The sequence below is a fragment of the Psittacula echo genome, assembly GCF_963264785.1.
Source record: "Psittacula echo genome assembly, chromosome: Z".
Classification (NCBI taxonomy): Eukaryota; Metazoa; Chordata; class Aves; order Psittaciformes; family Psittacidae; genus Psittacula; species Psittacula echo.
The window spans coordinates 16,388,726-16,408,713 of record NC_137742.1 but is presented as its reverse complement, the minus strand read 5'-3'; the positions used below and the strand labels follow the sequence as shown (position 1 = coordinate 16,408,713).

General features: G+C 40.0%; 1 protein-coding gene across 1 annotated transcript in view; it reads left to right on the top strand.

Annotated features, from left to right (window-relative positions):
• Positions 1-6,751: 6,751 nt before the first annotated feature.
• PLCXD3 (phosphatidylinositol specific phospholipase C X domain containing 3) overlaps positions 6,752-19,988 on the top strand; it is a gene marked incomplete at both ends in the record, with an annotated part of 83,215 nt that continues 69,978 nt past the window's right edge. The window contains one exon of the mRNA XM_080638750.1: positions 6,752-6,854. Within this exon, the coding sequence (XP_080494876.1) occupies positions 6,752-6,854 (103 nt within the window). The remainder of the gene's footprint in view (positions 6,855-19,988) is intronic.

The window sequence follows — 19,988 nt, the reverse complement described above, 5'->3', positions numbered from 1 at the left end:
AACTTTCTCAGCCTCTCTCCATACGGGAGGTGCTCCAGTCCCCTGATCATCCTAGTGGCCCTACTACCTACTTAGAAATACTATTTTCCTCTTCTCCTTCAGCTGCTAAATAACATGCCTAGTAAGTCTGAACTACATCGTAAATTGCTGACACATACAAACTGATTTCATCTTCTGTTTCTGGTGGTCCACTGTAAAATCCTGTAAACAATATTCATTTCTGATCATCCATTTAATTTCTGCTACCTTCATTGATTTTTCTGCATATGGGTTCATCTTTTCTTACCTGTATGTGGTAGCATAATAAATATTGTCAATGAAAGTAGGCTTTTTTTCTTGACTTGGTTCTGTCTTGCATTTTTTTTGCAGGTTTTACCCTGACTTGAATATTCACAATTTGTCTATGCTAGCTACAAATCCAAAAGTAAGACTTCAGCATCCATATAGACATCCATCCACGAACGTGAGCCGGCAGTGTGTGCTCGCAGCCCAGAAAGCCAACCGTATCCTGGGCTGCATCAAAAGGAGCGTGACCAGCAGGTCGAAGGAGGTGATCCTGCCCCTCTACTCTGCTCTCGTGAGACCTCACTTGGAGTATTGTGTGCAGTTCTGGTGTCCTCAACATAAAAATTACATGGAACTGTTGGAACAAGTCCAGAGGAGGGCCACGAGGATGATCAGGGGCTGGAGCACCTCCCGTATGGAGAGAGGCTGAGAAAGTTGGGGCTGTTCAGCCTGGAGAAGAGAAGGCTGCGTGGAGACCTCATAGCAGCCTTCCAGTATCTGAAGGGGGCCTATAGGGATGCTGGGGAGGGACTATTCATTAGGGACTGTAGTGATAGGACAAGGGGTAACGGGTTAAAACTTAAACAGGGGAAGTTTAGATTGGATATAAGGAAGAAATTCTTTACTGCGAGGCTGGTGAGGCACTGGAATGGGTTGCCCAGGAAAGCCTTAGGTGATATGGCTTAGTGTGGGGTGTCCCTGCCCATGGCAGGGGGTTGGAACTAGATGATCTTAAGGTCATTTCCAACCCTAACTATTCTATGATTCTATGATTCTATAATTCTATGTAATCTGAATTATTCTGGAATGTGTTGTATATTATTATATTACTTTTTAGTGAGGATTTTTGGTAGATTGGTTAAAATCTTCTATTTATTCAAAGTGCTCTGTTTTCTGGAAAAACTGAGTCATGGGGCTATCTGATTGCCTTTAAAACTCTTCATTCTTTTTTACTGTTGCTGGAAAACTTAAAAATTAGAAGGACAGAGCTCGGTTTAGGGCATTCAACTCTGGGTTTGTGGGGTTTTTTTTAACCAAAGGTAGATATGCTCATATTGATAGCCTTTTGTGACCATGTCAACAGTACATTGGCTGGCTACACAGATTATGATCAGTACTGGAGCTTGCTTTTGAACTGTCTGCAGTAACTTCACCACTAAAGTAACTAATTTAATTCTTGTTTTTGTTAAAACTTTCTTTTTTCTACCTTGAGAATGTGTTGAAACTTGAATGCTTGAATCAAGCTTTCTTTACAATTTCTTTTCCAAGCTAAACTTGGGGCCTTCAAGCCACAGAGATGCTTGTTCATGACAAAATGTTCATGGCTTCTACAGATAATTTTAAAACATTATCAGGTCTGTTTAGAAACAAAAAACAATCTCTCGTTCTCACCTGTACCAAAGTTGCATACGTAGCTGTGATCTTATAGCACTGGCTAGAAAATAGGGGTTTGCATGTTCTGCCATCACTGTTCTCTGTAATGTCCTTAGAGTCTCTGCCAACATAACCAAAACTGTCTATTTTTAATGAGGTAAAAAGTAACCACTTGTTTTTAAGCAATCATCTTAGGTAAGACAGCATGACATTGCATGAAAAACTTAAAAAATCAGAAAACAAACCAAACCTTCTTCTATAAACAAAACAATACAAATCTTCTTCCAGAAACCTGAAAAACATTCTTCAGAGAGAAGATAAGATTGATTCCCTCTCAAGGACTAGGTACAAATATTATCGTTCACCTTTTAGCCTCTTTATTTCAAGTTTCCAGAATTTGGTTAACTAAAAAAGTCTTGCCATACACATTAATTATTTCATTTTGTTCTAGCAGATGTACTATATACATTTTGGACTTGATTTTTATTTGTATTAAGACACATATGCTCCCTTGAGTCCTCTGTATATTATTGTAATGCCTTTGCTTTGGTTATAAAGTATACAAGCAAAAAAAAAAAAAAAAAAAAAAATCTCGGATCTTTATATTAACCCATCATGTTCACAATCTCTTTAGTTCACAACAACAAAGAGTAGGGGTAGCATTAATACCCTGACATTTGTCAGCTGCCTAGAACAAATACAGCTCCTTCTCCATTTCAGTATCAGCACCAGTAAAGGATGCTCAGATTTTCTTAGCAGAGAGTAACAAATATGAGAGCAGAATAAACATTTTCTGTAGCTTGAAAAGCAGAAACAGATGTATTCTTTCCCATAAAATGAAGAAAAGACATTTAACTTGTTTCTGCATGGCTTTGTTTCTGTCTACTAATTTTATAAGTTGCTTTTGACAGGAAAAATACTGCTCAATAGAGATTGCTTAATAAATGCAAGGTGAGATCGTCAAAGTAGCAAGATGAAGTATGAACTGACAACAAATATAGTTGTTACCTCTTCCATTCACCCATACAATCACTTAAAAAAAAATATCTTTTTTTGTTCCATCAATCTACTTACTTTGACCCTCTAGGGATTAATGTGCTTGTCTTACAGGTAAAAATTACTTTTTACACCTCTTAGCAGTGAGGAGTAATGAAGTTGAGAATACTGTGGATCCATTGCATTCTAAAGTAACAAGAAGATAATTGAAAACTCAGCTGAAAGCAACTGGAAGGGCTTTGCTGGCCAGATGTGACTGATGGAGTCATTTAAAGCTGTGAGAGCTGTGAACATGGGATAGAAGTCAGGATTTGTTCTGAAAAAATGCTATTAATAGAAGTGGGCAGTAAGAAAGAGGATGAGACCAAACCTCAGAAGCAGAATCTGCTGAAAAACTTAAAATATTTAAACAATAGTAATTCTTCTGTTCAAAGCCTCATTTTGAATTCATTAATAGATTTAGAGTACCTTCTAAATAAATCAGATATAATGGAAAAATTACAGAGAGAAACAATACCCTATTAAGCCATTTTTTCTTTCACCAGAGAGGAAAATGTACTTTATGTAATTTAGAGAAAAAGATCCTGTTACTCTTTTGTTATTCACATGATTAAAATAGATGCCAAGGACATATGAAAAGGCAAAGTGTCTGTTAAAATGACAGAGTGTAACAGTGAATATTTACCATTAAAATGCTAATTTTTAAGAGAATAAAAACTATGGAAAGCCTTTTTTTAACAATGAAATTAATTCTCAGTGCCGAAGTGACAATCCTACTGGCGAAATTAGTCTGTTTTTCTGTTCCATAGAAGCAGAGATGTCACTATTCATCCATGCTGTTATAGCTGCAGACTGGAAAGAATACAATACATGATGAACAGATAGCACAATTTCAATTTTCCTTCTCTTCATGGCTTCTTCAGTGAGTTGAACATAGCTGTGAATCAAAGCAAAGATGGTCTTTTTCAGTATCTTGGCACTGCTTTTCATTTTAGACATACCTGTTCTGTCTTGAGCTTTTAAAATATTTGATTCCTGAAATTCACTTTCTTTGACAGTTCAGACTTATGTGTAGGGATTTCAGTAATTTGACCAAAAAAAGTTATTTTAATTTCTTTTTTTACCTTTTTTAAATAGGAACAAAAGGTTGTACAGATACCCAGATTTGATTTATAAGCTTCCATTGTTTGTAAATCAGTTAAAGTTAGTAAAATGGCAGGTTCAAACTAAACCACCTTAATCGGCTCTTCAATCCAGATACACCAAGAGTTTTTTATTAAATTCTTCTCAAGCAGATACACAGACAAATGCTGAAGCTTCACACCACTGAAAAGCTCCAAGAAGCTACCTTTTTGTTTTACATCAAATCTTCCTCATCAATGTTTCTTCAGGTTGCTGTACAAATGTTTCTAATTTTCTGTTCCATAAAAGCTTCCTCTCCTATCCCACTTCCCTCCAAATTATTTAAGCCTACATTCCAAGAAGTTCACAGAGGTGAACTGACAGCTCTTAAGCCTGATACCTTAGCAGTTACAGTGCATTAGAAACAGAGGCAAACCTGTTCAAACAGGATTAGTGTGAGACATGTTAGGGGAGACTGTTTTTTTCAAAGCAGAGTAGCCATGGTTTGAAAATCCAGACTATGAAAAATCTCACTTTAGGCATTAAGGAAAAAAAAAATTAAAAAAACAGTTGTGGAAGCAAACACCAAAGCAAAGGCCAAAATAATCAGTTGTGGTAGCAGAGTTTCTAGCCAGTGCAGAAAAGGACGTTTGAGTTGTCCAGTAAAGAGAAAACATTACTGACAGACCTAGAATGACCAGAGTGTTCAGGCATTATTATACATAATAATACATTTTAAAATGACAGGATTCTGCAGCTATATATTTTGCTCTGAGCTACACCCAAAGCTTTAGAGACTGGAGAAGGTCAACAACAGTATTAACAACATATTTAATCTGTCAAAAAGCTGTATACTTCAGTTTTATCTCAGAAAAGATGGAGCAAATAGTGGAGCAGGTAAAAGTTCAACAGCAGTTTTCCAGGTAACCAGTGCAATCCATTAATTATTTTGCCACTCAGATATTGGCAATCATGTTGCTAAAAACAGTATTTGCTCCTTCCTTGAGTGCTCTTTAAAATGTTGACATTTTTGCTATAATTTCTACCTGTCCTTTGAAGGTGATATAAAGTAACATCTTTCATCATTGGGTTATTGGGGGGTTTTATGTTTCTGCATACAACACATGGATTAGTCTTTTTTTTCTTCCCCCCCCCCCCCCCCCTTCACTATTAGTAGTGATTTTGGAAATGGACAGATAAGCACCTTAATAGCCAGGAAGTAACACTGCAAAAATTAAACTTCTCCAGTGTCTGCCAGCTTAATCCTCCTCCTTTTTAATTTACTACTTGGTTCAGATTCAGTAACTCCCCTGAGGTCAACCATCTGTTCATGTTTCCCCACTCAAAACCCACCCTAAGAGTTATTTCTATAGCAAAAAGTGAGTCAGCAAAATTTCATTTTTTCAAATTCCTCAGAAACATTCACTCATTTTCAAAAAAATCATTCTTTTATTTTGTGGCTGAAGGAAGAGCTTTTCTTCATACTTGCTCTGGAAACTTGGACAGAAAAAGTAAAGTGGGTTGTTATTAGTTGTTCCCTGCATTTTTATTCTTAAACTCAGATGTTAAAGATGATGTTGAGTGAGAATAGAAGCTATAGGATCATAGCTGACCCTCCTGGAAATCAAGGTGAGCTGGTAACTGGTCCTGGCTCAGGTGTGGCTCTCTCCAGGCTGGTTTTTTGTCAGATCTACCAAGTGAAGTTCCATACATGTCAGCAACTCTGACAAGAAAACAAATAGTTATGCTGAAGTATAAAAATTAGGCAATCAAGATGGCTCACAAGGCTTTATCAATTTTATTCCTTCATTGATCTGGAGGCAGTAACATAAATGCTTTGTTAATGCCAACATTTAAAATGCTTCCCCAAAGACGAGTAGGTGGAATATGAGAATGAAAGATACTAGAATCATAGAATCTCAGGTTGGAAGGGATCTTAAGGATCATCTGGTCCAACCTTTCTTGGCCTGGACTAGATGTCCCAGCACCCTGTCCAGCTGAATCTTGCTGGGAATCCCATCCAATGCTGAGAAGTCAACCACTTCCCTGGGGAGATCATTCCAATGGCTGATTGTTCTCATTGTGGGAAATTTTCCTTGTGTCCAACAGGAATGTCCTCAGGATTAATTTGTGCCTATTGATCCTATTTTGTTTTCCAGGTGACTCCTTGTGAAAAGGGAGTCGTCACCCTTTGAAAACTGCAACAGTACTATCTGGATTATCCTCAGGAGACAATGAAAAATAATTACCCCAAAATTTACAGATGTCCATGAAGTGTTCAAGTAAGGAACACTGTTATTTCAATGTGAGTAACGCCACTGGAAAAGGAGAGGTTTGTGTCGGAGGGGCCGGAGGCATCGACTGCGAAGTGTGCTCATGTCCCAGCGCAGAGGCATTCTACATTCAGTCAACCGCCAAGGGCAGGAAGGGCACTGCGGAGCCTCAGGGCTATGGGGGAACAAAAAGCCAGGGCCATGCAACGCCATCCCAGGAGAGGTCGCCTACAGCGCCGTGACAGCAGCATAGCTCTCGCGCGGGAGCTGCAGCCTCCCCCGTAGCCGGGGTGAGGCGGTGGGGGAGACGCAGAGAGGCCCATGCTGCAGGTACGCGGGGCCGGTGCTAATGCGGAGCTCGCCGAGGGCCTGGGCCGGACCCTCTTCCCTCCCTCAACCCGCGGTGTTATCTGAGGCGGGTTCACTCTCCTGAGCGCCACGCCGTCGGCCCCGCTGACACCCGCCGCTGAGGGGAAACGAGGCAGCATCGGCAGTTTTGAGGGTGTCTCAAGGGGCCCGGCACCACAGGCGAACAGCGGGGGACAGCGGGCGGGCTCGGGGAGGCGGGGAGAGTGGGCGTGGGGCGGTACCGGGGGGGCGGAGCTGAACAGGATTTAATACTGGGACAGGGACTGGGTCCGGGTGGGTTGGAGCGGGTGGCTTTGGCAACAGCGGGAGAGAGGTGGGGGTACGGAGGTGGCATGGCTTCGTCGCAAGGCAAGTACGATGTGAGGTTTTCCGACTGGATGGCAGCTCTGCCCAGCAGCATCCACCGCATTCCACTCACCAACCTGGCCATCCCTGGTAGGTACTCCTCATTCCCCTCCCTGGCTGTGATGCGACGAGGGGAGGGGAGCGGAGCGTTCGCCGCGTTTCACTGCCGGTGCCGCTGAAAAGGTAGCGGGTGACTCCCGCGCTTCTTGGGGCGGCTCTGCTCTCCCCTCGAAGTGCCATGTCCCCTGCGCTGTTCCCAGGACGGGGAGGAGAGGGGATGAGGCGCGGCGGGTGAAGGCAGGACGCGGTTGTGGCGGCCCCGGGCTGTCAACAGCTCGGAGGCGCTGGAGGGCAGCGTGCACAGGCTGCACCCGCTGCCTCTGAGGGAAAGTAGCTCGTCTCTGTACTGCTTTGCTGGGGTAGCAGTCCTTGTACAGGACCTCACCCACGACCACAACGCGGTGTATTGCCCGTTTCCTCATAAACTCGTGCGGCGGGGCCGGGCGGGGCGCGGGGCTGCAGGGCGGGCACACGCATAGATGCGGTTTCACTGCTTATAGCCCTCGGAAGACATTCGGACACAACACTAGTTTAAGTCAGATGAGAAATGGCAGTTCACGGTGCTCTATGAACTCTTTCTTTATCCCGCTGTCTGCATTCTCTTGGGAAGGTGTTAACTACACCTATAGACTTACACAAAATACATGTCAGAATCCAAACCAGCGATCGATTCAGATGATCCTTGGTTTGAGGCAGCACCTCGTTTTGCAAGATCTCTTTACCAGCACCCTGTCCCCTCTGAGTTGTCTGACAGCAGTAAAGGAGGTTTCAGAGATGCTCAAGCTGCGATGTCTCTTAATAAGCTCCTTGTGAGAAGTGCTCGCTTCTTGCAAGTTTTGCGTAGCACTGCTTGTGTAACAACAGTTTTTATAGCACTAGTTAAAAATAACTTTTTAAGACAAAGTAAATGCAGCAGCTATTTGCTAGAATGTGTTTTCCATAGTTTTGTTTAAAGATGAGTATGCCCTTTTGAAGTCACGCCTCAGTCTCTTACAATTTACGCAAACTATGTCTAGTATTTCTATTGGTTTTTGATATTGGTTGAATATATCTTGCATAAAATTGCATGCCTCTGAGGCATAGAATATAGCATCCATAACTGTTATGTCAAATTATGTTGAAGATGTAAAAGCTTTCAGTTTGTTAATAACTTTTCATTAACCCAAAAACTGTGGAATGTTCTTGAAGAACATGGGCTACAATGAGAAGTGAGTCAATGATTCATTGGGCCCTTACAGGTTAAATGTATTGTGTTAGAGACTTTTTCTTGGTTTTGAGGAGACCATGATCAAACTTGCTTACTTCTAGATGCAAGAAATTCTCTTTGATATGCATTACCTTTAACTGGCTTCCTTGACTGAAGTATCATGAGGCTATTATTGGTGCATCTATCTCACCAAGATCTCTTAGTTACTTTCTCATAGCCTCTTTGTAAACTATAGAACAGTTTTTCACAATGGATTTTTTTTTTTTTTTCCCAGAGCTTTGGCAGTAATAATATAAGCTTTCACACTTCATTAACATGTTTAAGTAAAAAATGCAAACAACAACAACCAAAAAACCACAAACCAACCAACCAAAAACCAACAAAAAATCCCAATACAGCATTAAGCAACAGGCAAGTTCTGCAGCCTGTAAGTGCAAAACCTGACCCCGTATATTGGCAGAAGGGTTTTGTTCAAGTAACAGTCATGCACAGTCTTGCTTTTTGTGAAATTAGCAGCAAAACTTCCATGAGGTGAGTGGCACACTGTTCAGACCTTTGAAATTTGCCCTTCTACTAGTGTAAATTGACACATACCTCTTATCTGCCTTTCTCACTTTTAAAATGCCAGCTTTGGCAAATAGAACCCTGTGGGGAAGGGGGCAATATGTTAAGTATGAATTAGTCAGAGAGCCTGGCATACAGACTATAGGTCTGTGAAGTTTATATGTTATCTTCTAACAGTAGATTTATTATTATATTCAACATACAATGTGGAAATATACAGTATTCGTATTAAGGCAAACATGGGATTGGTTTCATCTTTTAAGAAGAAAAAACCTTTAAGACATTCATAATGCTTATTTGAAGGTTTCTTCCCATATGACCAGAGCTGAACACGCATGTTGTGTGTGTGTGTGTGATAACTGTTAACATACAACTACTATTCAAGTAGTTAATGGAAGGAATGTGTAGAATCGAAAACCTCATCTGTCAAATCTTCATAGTTTTAACTTGCGTTTTTCTGTTTTGCAAACTAACATTTATTTGCTAATGTATTCATAGAATTACTGATAAATCTTGTAAATTGCATTGTTTCTATTGCTGCCTTTTTTTTTTTTTTTTTAATAAAAAAAAAATTAACAGTACATCTTTATTTTTTTCCAGCAGGATGTAATCTTCCCTTGCTCTGTAGGAATGCTGATTTTGACCTTAATTCAGCAGGATAGAAATCAGTTCTGGAGCCAGAGTAACAGTCCAATGCTTATGTTGAATAAAACAAACTATTAGCTTGAAAATATTAGAATGAATTTTCCAGATGAATGTATTTTCATTTATCCAATACAGAGAATGTTCCATTATATTAGGGGAAAAATGTTGTTTTATTATAAATCATCAGTACATTTCCAATATTCTAGGAGTGTTGGAACTGAAATGATACACTGTGTCATTTTGCACAGACATGCAGATAATGTTTTAACTGTCGCAATAAGAAGCACAAACCCCATAATATTCTGTCACTATGGTACTTCGAACAATACTGTTGAAGTTATGTTATGCTCCTATTATGTTTAAAAACATGACTGATCACACTTTTTTTTTTTTTTTTTTTTTTTGTTAAGGTCAGTTGTTAAGCTTATGCAGACACAGATTTATACTGTTTATCACCACTTATACTTCCATAGCCAGTACTGGATTTAGTTAGTATTTCAGGAAATTTATTTGTTTCATTCTCTGCAGTTCAAGCCGGGTTTTCTTGTATTCATGAGACCAGGAATCCGGTAGATGAGGCCGAGACGCCTAATATAACTTATGCCAGCTTTGTCAATCAGAAACTTTTCCATTTGGATTCCTTCCAAATATGAGGATGATGCATTATACTATGATATTTTCTTCTTTCATTATGCTATGTCTGTTTTCCTGTGAACTGCAAATGGCAGATTTTCCTCAAGTGAAATACCAGTAGCAAATTATAGTATACGCTATTTGAAAATAAAATAGTCTCTTTGCTTCCAGAAAATATTACGCATATTTAATCTTCTATTCCTATGAGAATTACAGCAATGAAATGAAATACTATTAGGATTTTGGCTCCAGGTGTGTCTCCTAGTGTCTGTAAACTGCCTCTTATTTTTAAAGCTCTGCCTGGCTAAACTCGCAACAGTTTGGCTATGAAGAAGAGAGCTGTGGGTTTTTTGGTTATTTTTGTTAGTGGGAGAGTGGACTTTTGGTAGTTGGTAAAGTATGATTTTGTCCAATGCCTGTGTCCCTTTGACCAGCAAAAGAAATAGGGTCTTTTGTAGATAATGTACACTTCAAGAACTGAAATCTTTGTGCCCCTAAGTTGAGGTTGGAAGGTGAGGTACAAAAAGCCTGTGTATTCTGCTGTGTTAATGCCCTCCTGCATCCAGGTTGAAGATACGAGCTACATGCAATGCTGTACAAGAGACATCAGTAGGCAGCATTTACTTATGAATTGTCCCATGTACTGATCAATTAACTTTCTTGATAATCTGTAAATATGTACCTCTTTTTATATCAGTCTGAGTTTTTGAACAGGTAATATTTAATTCATATTGCCTTTTACCCTGGTGTAATATTCCAGACCTCTGAGAAGTCTGTGATAATTTGTGATAGAGAAAAAAGTATTTTCCTCTTCAAGAAACTAATCCCTCCACCCTAACTGGTGCTAAGATCTGCCATATGAATAGTCCTGATGAAGGACATGTTTGTCCTTCATATAGTTTAGATTAAAATCTTCTGAATTAATTTGCCCTGAGAGCATACTTTTGAGATCTGGGACTCTTCAAGCTTTAGTTTCACAGGGGAATTTTTCTCTGAGCAGACGAAATGTTTGGCCTCAGTATGTGTTCTTGTTCACCATAAGCAATACAATTCTCTGTGAAAAATTACTTTCACAGTGATGTCATCTTGGCAGAAATGTTTCCTTAAGAGGAATGGACAGGACCTGTCAGGCTTCCTTGTTATCTCTCTATCTTTGTTATTCTCTCTCAGAAAAGATATTTTACCTATAAAGTTCTTTGTCCATCAGCCAGAAAGCAATTACTAGACACAGCAGAGCTAACGATGCCTCATTTTAAACGAGAAGCTGTTGGCAGGTGGAATTTTATGGTACCTGTCTTTAGAAAGAGGCTCTAAGACTTGAAATTTGTGTTTCCCACTGTCCCATGCTTTGAAAACAAAAAGCAGGACCTCATAGAGAATTAGTTTACAAAATGGGAGTATGCATGTTAAGGTCAAAGATTTATTAACAGATTGAGGTGGTACGAGGAGACTTGGAGAAAAGCATGCATGTTATCGTAGCTGGAATATTTTGGCCGTTTTGTGAATGATAGCATTGCTGAGGTAACATAACAGTGCTGTTTCAAATATTTTCAGTCCTTGTTTTCTGTTGTAATACCTTGCAGATGTTCAAATGGTTACTTCTTGGGTAGACACGTGTCATTCTCACCCCTACAGGAAAATTCTTTCACCTTACAAATGACTAGAAATACTTCCTTGTTGGTTGTATAGACATGCAACATTTTCACTGTTTAAATGTTATGAGGCAGCTCTTTAATTTTGATCTTGAATAGCTGATGAATTGGATGTTTTTAAAGTGAAAAGTGATTGTCTTTAGGAAGCACTTGAAACTGGTTTCTGTCCATCAGCAGTTTACAGAGTATCTCTGCTTCACTTGCTGGGGTCTGATTCTGTACAAAACTAGCTCTGCCTAGAACCATAAACTGATGATGCAGATAAACTTATAAATAAACCTTTAATGCAGGTTGCCTATTAGCTTTTTGAAATGCATGTGAGTATCTGGGAGAATTGCTTCCTTTTCCAGCACACCCTGTACTCTATTTCAGCATTCTTCTACCTGAAATAAGTACTTTATGTTTATTTTCTGCTCAGAAAATAAGCAAAGATCTGACCCTAACTTTTTAGAGTAACTCTTTTCCTTATTGACGGCTGTCTTTTTATCCACAAAACAGTGCCTCACTGACCCTGCACATGCTAATGTGTCGTTTCCAACCCTTCAGAAGTATTTGTTTGATACTGTTTTCTGTGGCATTCAGAATTTCTCCTGCCATGACATGTTTTTAACACGCACAAAATGAAGCTGTTTCACTCCTCACACTGCCATAAAATTCAAATGGTTCAAACTTTTCAGTTACTTGCCCATCTGTTATACAGAGCAATTTGAAACTGGTTTTGCTTGGTTTTCCAATAGGAGCTGTTTATTTAGTCCAGCAGCCTCTGTCCACTCTGTCTCCTGCAGCTTAGCTGCAACAGAGCTGGCTTCTTCTCTTACCTGCCTTGCATTTCACCACCATGGCAGGTGCAGCACAGGGAACGGGTTTATTACCATCTGTAATTATTCCTCTTTTTCCATCTCACTGAATTGCTGCTTCACTTAATCTCCTGGCTGAAAACGTGTTAACTGTTCTGTATATCCAAACTGCCCTTACCTTCTGACAGTTTTTAACTTTGTGTTTGAAGTTTGTTTTGTGGTTGGCAACTTTGTAGCATTCTTACTATAGCACAACTTGTACTGTGTCTTTCACACAAGATGATATACTTGCTTTGAAGATGCTCAGACACACTCAACTGTGTAAGTAATTAAAAATGCAGGTGTAAAGTAGACAAACTTATGAGGACTATAACTTGTAAGCCCCCTAAGAGGGCTATGCAATTTCTTCTACTGCTTAGCACAGATATTAAAATTTTAGCTGCTGAATTAGAAATGAATGATATATTTTTAATAAATACTATTCAGATTTAGTAAACAGATTTGTGTTTAACACAAATGCTCTTCAAAGAGCAGTTAATTCAAGGGAGAATAACCTCCATGCCCATCTTGTGCTTTCTGCAAAGTAGGTACAAATTATAGGTATTTAATTTGTGAATGGATCTGCTTGTGCAGTCCTTACAGTAAAGCCCATGAGACACTGCAAAGAATATAATTTGCAAGAAAGATGATTTGAAATCTGAAAGTGTTTATTTTAATCTAAACTTTTGCAAAGTTGAATGTTCGGGTTTTTTGTGCTTGTTTTGTTTGGTTTTCTTTTTTTGTTTGTTTGTTTTGTTTGATTGTTTTTTTGACTTACTGGAGCATACCTTCATTTCATCTTCACAGTTTCAATAGCTGTGCAGTATCAACTAGTAACTGTGCAGAAATGCTAGGGTAAATCAATGTAAACAAATGCGATTACACACTACTTTTCCCTTCTCTAGTAGCCTGCCACAAATAGGAATCACTAGTGACTTCCTCTGGGGGATGCCCATCTGCAAGAAGGGCCAGAAGGAGGATCTGGGGAACTACAAAGCTGTCAGTCTGACCTTGGTGCTAGTGAAGGTTATGGAGCAGATCATTCTGAGTGCAATCACATGGCACATACAGGACAGCCAGTTCATTAGGCCCAGCCAATATGGGTTTATGAAAGACAGGTCCTGCTTGACCAGCTGCATCTCCTTCTGTGACAAGGTGACTACTTAGCTGATGAGGGAAAGGCTGCAGATGTTGTCTGCCTAGTCTTTACCACAGTGTCCTACAGCATTCTCCTGGAGAAACTGGCTGCTCATGGCTTGGAAGGGTGTACTGTTCACTGGGTAGAAGACTGCCTCGATGGGAGGACCTAAACTGTGGTGATGAATGGAGTTAAATCCAGTTGAAGGCTGGTCACAAGTGTTGTTCACAGGGCTCAGGAATGGGGCCAGTTCTGTTTAATATCTCTAGCAATGATCTGGATGAGAGGATCAAGTGCACCCTCAGTAGGTTTGCAGATGACACCAAGCTGGGCAAGAGTGTTGCTCTGATGGAGGGTCGGAAGGCTCTGCAGAGGGATCTGAACAGACTGAATCAATGGGTTGTGGCCAACTATATGGGGTTCAAGGCAAAATGCCGAGTCCTGCATTTGGGCCATAGCAGCCCCATGCAATATTACAGTCTTGGGGCAGAGTGACTGGAAAGCTGCTCTGTGGAAAAGGACCTTGGGGTGCTGATTGACGGAGCTGAACATGATGCAGATTGTGCCCAGGCAGCCAAGAAAGTCAACAGCATCCTGGCCTGTATCAGCAACAGTGTGGCCAGCAGGGCCAGGGCAGTGATCATCCCCCTGCACTGGGCACTGGTGAGGCTGCACCTCGAATCTTGTGTTCAGTTGTGGGCACCTCACTGCAAGAGAGACATTGAGGTGCTGGAGCGGGTCCAGAGAAGGGCACTGAAGCTAGTGAAGGGTCTGGAGCACAAGTCTGAGGAGTGGTCAAGGACACTGGGGGTGTTTAGTCTGGAGAAGAAAAGTCTTGGAGGGGATCTTATCGCTCTCTACAGCTACCTGTGAGGTGGGGGTCAGTCTCTTCTCCCAAGTAACAAGTGATAGAATGAGAAGAAATAGCCTCAAGTTACAACAGAGGAGGTTTAGATTGGATATTAGGAAAAATTTCTTCACAGAAGGAGTTGTCAAGCATTAGAAGAGGTTGCCAAGGGAAATGGTGGAATCACCATCCCTGCAGGTATTTAGATGACAAGTAGATGTGGCACTTAGGGACATGGTTTAGTGGTGAACTTGGCAGTGTTGGGGAATGGTGGGACTCAATGACCTTAAAGGTATTTTCCACCCTAAATGATTCGACAATTCTATGGTTTCAGTGATGAATAGTGTGTGTTCTTATTTTCATGTATTTATGCTTCTGATAAAAAAACTGTACCAGTGCTGCGTATGTTTGTGCAGTTAGACCACTTGAGGTAATATTTCACATTTTTATAGTAAGGGTTTAGTTTCTTTGTTGGATATAGATAGGCAGCTAAGGAATAGTTTGTACTAAGTGGTTAGTCCCTGCTTCCGGGACTGCTTAGGTGTTGCCTGGAGTACAGTGCTCAGTTCTGGGCTCCCCAGTACAAGAGCAACAAGGAGCTTCTGGAGAAAGTCCAGCAAAGGGCTACTGGAAATAATTTGAGGGTTTTTTTAGCCATTTGCTACATGGAAGAACAGATGAATGACAAAAATATAAATTGTAGTTTATAATACCAATAGTAACCCCTCCTTATTGTCATCTGTCTAAGATGCTTCAGGCAAAGCTAAAGATTTTTCTTCCTTTGTAATTTAGTGCTTGATAGATGGGGACTAAATACAAAAATGTGCTGAGTGCTGCCAGCTCCCTTGGAAGCTGAGGGTTCTCAGCCTTCTGTCAGCTCAGGTCTAAGTATCTGAAGAGAATATTCACTATATTCTATTCACATATTGCTACTGTTTCTACTGTAGCAATATGTCAAAGCCACTTAAAAGAGTGGGGTTTTTGAGGTGAAATGGAATATATTGTTTTCTCTGTTTGGAAGTACAAATTTGGTCTTTTTCTGTCTATATTAAAACCACTTCTTGGTTTTCACTGATCAAATTTAAAACAGATCACTAAAAATGTTTTCAGGTGCTTTGCCGTGTTTTAAAACATCTCTGTTCATATACAATTAAGCTTAATCTTTGCTCTTATCTGGTTAGCTTGTATACCTCATGCTTAAATACTCCACCTCAATGTTTTAGCTATGAAATAAAATTTTGTAGAACAGCTAGAAGAAGAGAAAGGGAGGGGAAAAAAAAAAAAGTGTTCTGAATTGTGGTTCCAGGTTTTGCTCCCCTTTGTGTGTGACACTTTAGGATGTTTCATATGATTTGAGAGGTGACATATGCTGCTCCTCTGAAAGTGAAAACCTATCCATGAATTTTTTTGGTGTATAAATATTGCTTTTAATTTTAAAAAGCCAGGATAAAGGCCACTGAACTAACCTGGCCTTTTAATAAATTCTGTAGTTTTTTGTTTTCTTTTGGGTTTGTTTTTTTTTTCTTCAAAATCCAGTAAGATAAATAGTATACTTAATGCATTACCTTGTTGTTCTGCTATCATCCACAATCTATTTGTGTTTTAATAGAAGATTTATATTTTTTTTAATCTTAAATGTTTGGCATGTATTTATACTTTGGCACCTATGTGACTTGGTTTTATAATTATGAAAGGTTGCTAAACTGGGACTTCAGTGGGAGTGGGAAGGATGTACAATAGATGGGTCATGTGTAGTGCTATGCAGTCAAACTGATGGCTTAGGACCTCAAAGTATATTACTTTTAAAAAATTTCTTTCTGCTAAATCCTTCTGTTAAAACTGTATGCTTAAAAACACATGCTTCAAACTAGACAGGATGTGCATACCAAAGCCAAATGAACCAGCATGTGACTGGTCTTATGTCTCACTCAAATGTTTGCCATTGTCTGTGAAGCTGCTGTATGACCATGAGGAATAATCCGTGCTATGTGTTCCTCTTTGTAGACTGGAGTTGGTAATCTCAAGAAGACCACTGATACTGAAGCTGGCCTTGTTCTTAGGAGAAGAGCTGGATTAGGAAGCGTGCTGCATGGGTTGTGGAATGTTTCATTGACTCCTAGGTGGTACTTTGGGAAAAAGGCTGTTTTACACTGCAAAGATCATGTAAGCTTTTGGTGGAGTGCTGCTTTCCAGCCATGTGAATGCTATCCAGATGTTGCTTTGTCAGCAGAGATGTTTGAGTAGGCACTGATTCTAGTTGCTAGCGGGGGAATCTTAACTGTACTGTCTACGCTAAGTTCTTGGTTTCCTTTGAGGTTGCGTCTTTAACAAAATCAGGATTATTCTTTGCTATTGTAAAGTGACTTCAGTTTTGTAGCAGAGACCTGTTGACACATGGACAAATAAATATAGAAAGGATTAAATGGATCCAGGGTTACACAGTGTGTGAGGGGCAATGGTGGAAATTTAAGGATAGGATGAGAAGTGCTGTGCTGAGGGAAATGAAAGGTGTAATTAGTTTTGTGCACTTGGCTCTGATGTCTACTTTGGCCTGTGTCATGCTAAAGGCTTAAAGACAAGGTGAGAATAAAGGAATATTCCCTCCCACAAGTACCCTTTCATTCTTCTGGCCTCTGGATTTCATGAGCCAAAAGGTTGCATTCAGATTATTACGTTGTATAAACCCTGATGGACTGCTTTTCCAGAGACTCAAGGGAGAGCTGTGCTCCTTGGTCTGTAGGCTGGAGTAGGGACTTTCTCTATTCTTCTTGGCTGCTAGAGAGTGCAAGGTTTGCGTGGCATGAGGAGAGGGCACAAGAAGGTTAGTGACACTGGCTCAGGAATGGGAGAATGCAACTGACATAAATTCAGGTCCCTGCTTCTGGGACTGCTTAGGTGTTTGACACTGATTAGATACTAGTTAGAGGAACAAAATCTGCTCTGTGGGCAGTGGGTGCCTGTGGGCAGTGGGTGCAGCCTGAATACCTCCTTCCCAACCAAGCATGAATATTTCTTTTTTGTGATTTCCTGGGGCCTGTGAATCATGCCCACCACTGCAGAGATGTAGTAGCATGGCTGGAGGATGTCCTGTTCATTCTCCCAGTGCTTAGTAGTTTCTGACTGTTTACAATCCATGTAAATAAACATTTTTTTCTGGAAGAAACTTACATCTTTCTGAATCACATACATTGTGCCAGCTGCTCTAGAGGAACTAATATTTGTGGAGGTCGCTTTCCAGCCCTGCATGTTTTTTAAGTAAGTCTTCAGGCAACAATAATCCAGCAGTGTAGTTTTAGAATTGGAATTCATCTTTCTTTGGCATTGCTTTCCCAGCAATTTCTAGTGCCAAGAGAGAGAAGGCTTCTTAATCTTTAAACCTAGGCTGTCAATTTTATCGAAATAGTAGGAGGTAATGGTGTTTTGCTGTCTTTTTAAAGGTTTTTTTCATATTTAAATGGTATTCAAAAATGCCAATAAACAAATTTAGTGCCTTGGAAGCAATCTCAGCCTGGAGTACAGTGACTAGTTCTGGGCTCTCCAGTACAAGAGAGACAAGGAGCTCCTGGAGTAAATCCAGGAAAGAGCTACTAGAAATATTAAGAGTCTGGAGCGCCTCTCATATGAGGAAAGGCTGAGGGCGCTGGGCCTCTTCAGCGTAGAGAAGAGAAGGCTCAGGGGGGGTCTGATCAATGTGCATAAGTATCTGAAGCGAGGGCATCAAGAGGATGGAGCCAGGCTCTTCTCAGTGGTGCCATGTGATAGGACAAGAGGCAACAGGCATAAACTAAATCACAGGAGGTTCAACCTGATCCTGAGAAAGAACTTCTTCACTATGAGAGTATCTGAGAATTTGAATAGGTTGGCCAGAGAGGCTGTGGAGTCTCCTTCCCTGGAGATATTCAGGACCTGTCCGGACACAGTCTTGAGTAATATGGTCTAAATGACCTTACTTGAGCAGGGCGTGGTTTCTTGCTTGGACTAAACGACCCCTTGTGGTCCCTTCCAATCTCAACCATTCTCCAAGTGAGAGATATCAACTTTTTCTTTCAAAATTGCTATTGTCTGCAAAGAGCATCCTGCTCCTAGAACACAGAAGACAAGAAGCTGAATGTAATCTCTTCCATGTCTCACTTTCCTTCAGGTGTGATTTCAACTCTGTCTTAAGTGTGAGGTGCCAGACAGAAATATAAATAGAGAATATATAAAGCAAATAGAATACAAAGAAGTATTCTTATAACATGGAAATCACATTAAAAAGTGCAGATAGGCTAGCGATCATGTCTTTCATAATAACTTGTGAGCACTGTTTTAATCTAGGAGGCAAAGCTATGTATTTTAAAAACACCAAGCAACTTCTAGGGAAACCTGGAAAGATCCAGGAGGGAGGAAACATTATGCTTCAAGTAAGCTTCAAGTAAGCTTTTTGCATGAGTTTAACCCAGTTCACAGTTAAGTTTGGGTGGGTTTTTTGTTTGGATTGATTTTAAACAGTTTATTTTTTCACTTTGAAGATAAATTATTTTTTCTTTCACGTAGCTATATAGTGGAAGCAATATAAGCTTGCACTCATCCTTCTGACAAATGGGTTTCATTGGATATTTTAGAGGGCCACATTTAAGTCCATCATTCTATCACCATTGCTTTCTCCAGCTGACCAGACCAATTTATTCAGCAAGACCTAACCCAAGACAGATTCATTCCAAAATCACAAGATTTACAATTTAGCCTTATCAAAAAAAATCCATTGTCTTTGATATAGATTAGGGAAAAACTAGAGAAAAGCACGATTTTGGATTTCACCTATTGCAGGTCGAAGTCAACTGACATTGTGATGACTACTAGCGCTGGATCAGGCCTTTAGTTTGTTATTGTAGTGAGCTAAGGAACATACAAAAGAGGTGGAAATAGCATATAATCTTTTTTTTGAGGCAGTGCACTACTGAAATACCACTAAGTAAAATTTTGATTTTGGACTGCCTTCTAATGATACTGAAGCCAGCTGGCCTTTCACAGACTTGCTCTTTTTTACTGTAAAATTAAGAAAATATGAGTCTTTCAAATGTGTTAACATCTATTTATAATAATATGGTTTAATATTTAGGCAGAAGTATTTCAAAACCAAGTTAGCTTATTTTCAAGGTCTTAACATATCTTTTAAGATGTTCTGAATAACTCTTCAGAACAAACTGAAGTCTGGAGAACTCGTGGGACAAGTGGAGGTTGTAATTTCTGGTTTTAATCTTCCAGTTCAAATGTAGCAATCTATACCTGGAATTACTATGGAATTGAGCTATGCATACAATCAGAAAACACTGTTAAAGAAAAGGCTTAAAAATGTCTGTTGTTTATTTGAGGTCGTGAATAGTTGTTTCATTACAGCAGTATCAGTCCATTTTCTAAATATCACTATTGAACAGCTTCTCAGAAAAGACCAATCCTCTTGCTTCGGTCTCTGTTCTTGTCTGGATTTTCATGTCATGTTACTAACTGTGGGGTAGTTTGAAAACAAGTAGTTCAAATAATACTGAGGTGCAAGGGAAGAACAGAAGAGCAGCTGCCAGAAACACTGCATGCACTTGCGTATCAATTAAAGGTTAGGATTTATAGAATTTTTGATGCCTGGTCTGGGTGCTGAGAAGAGA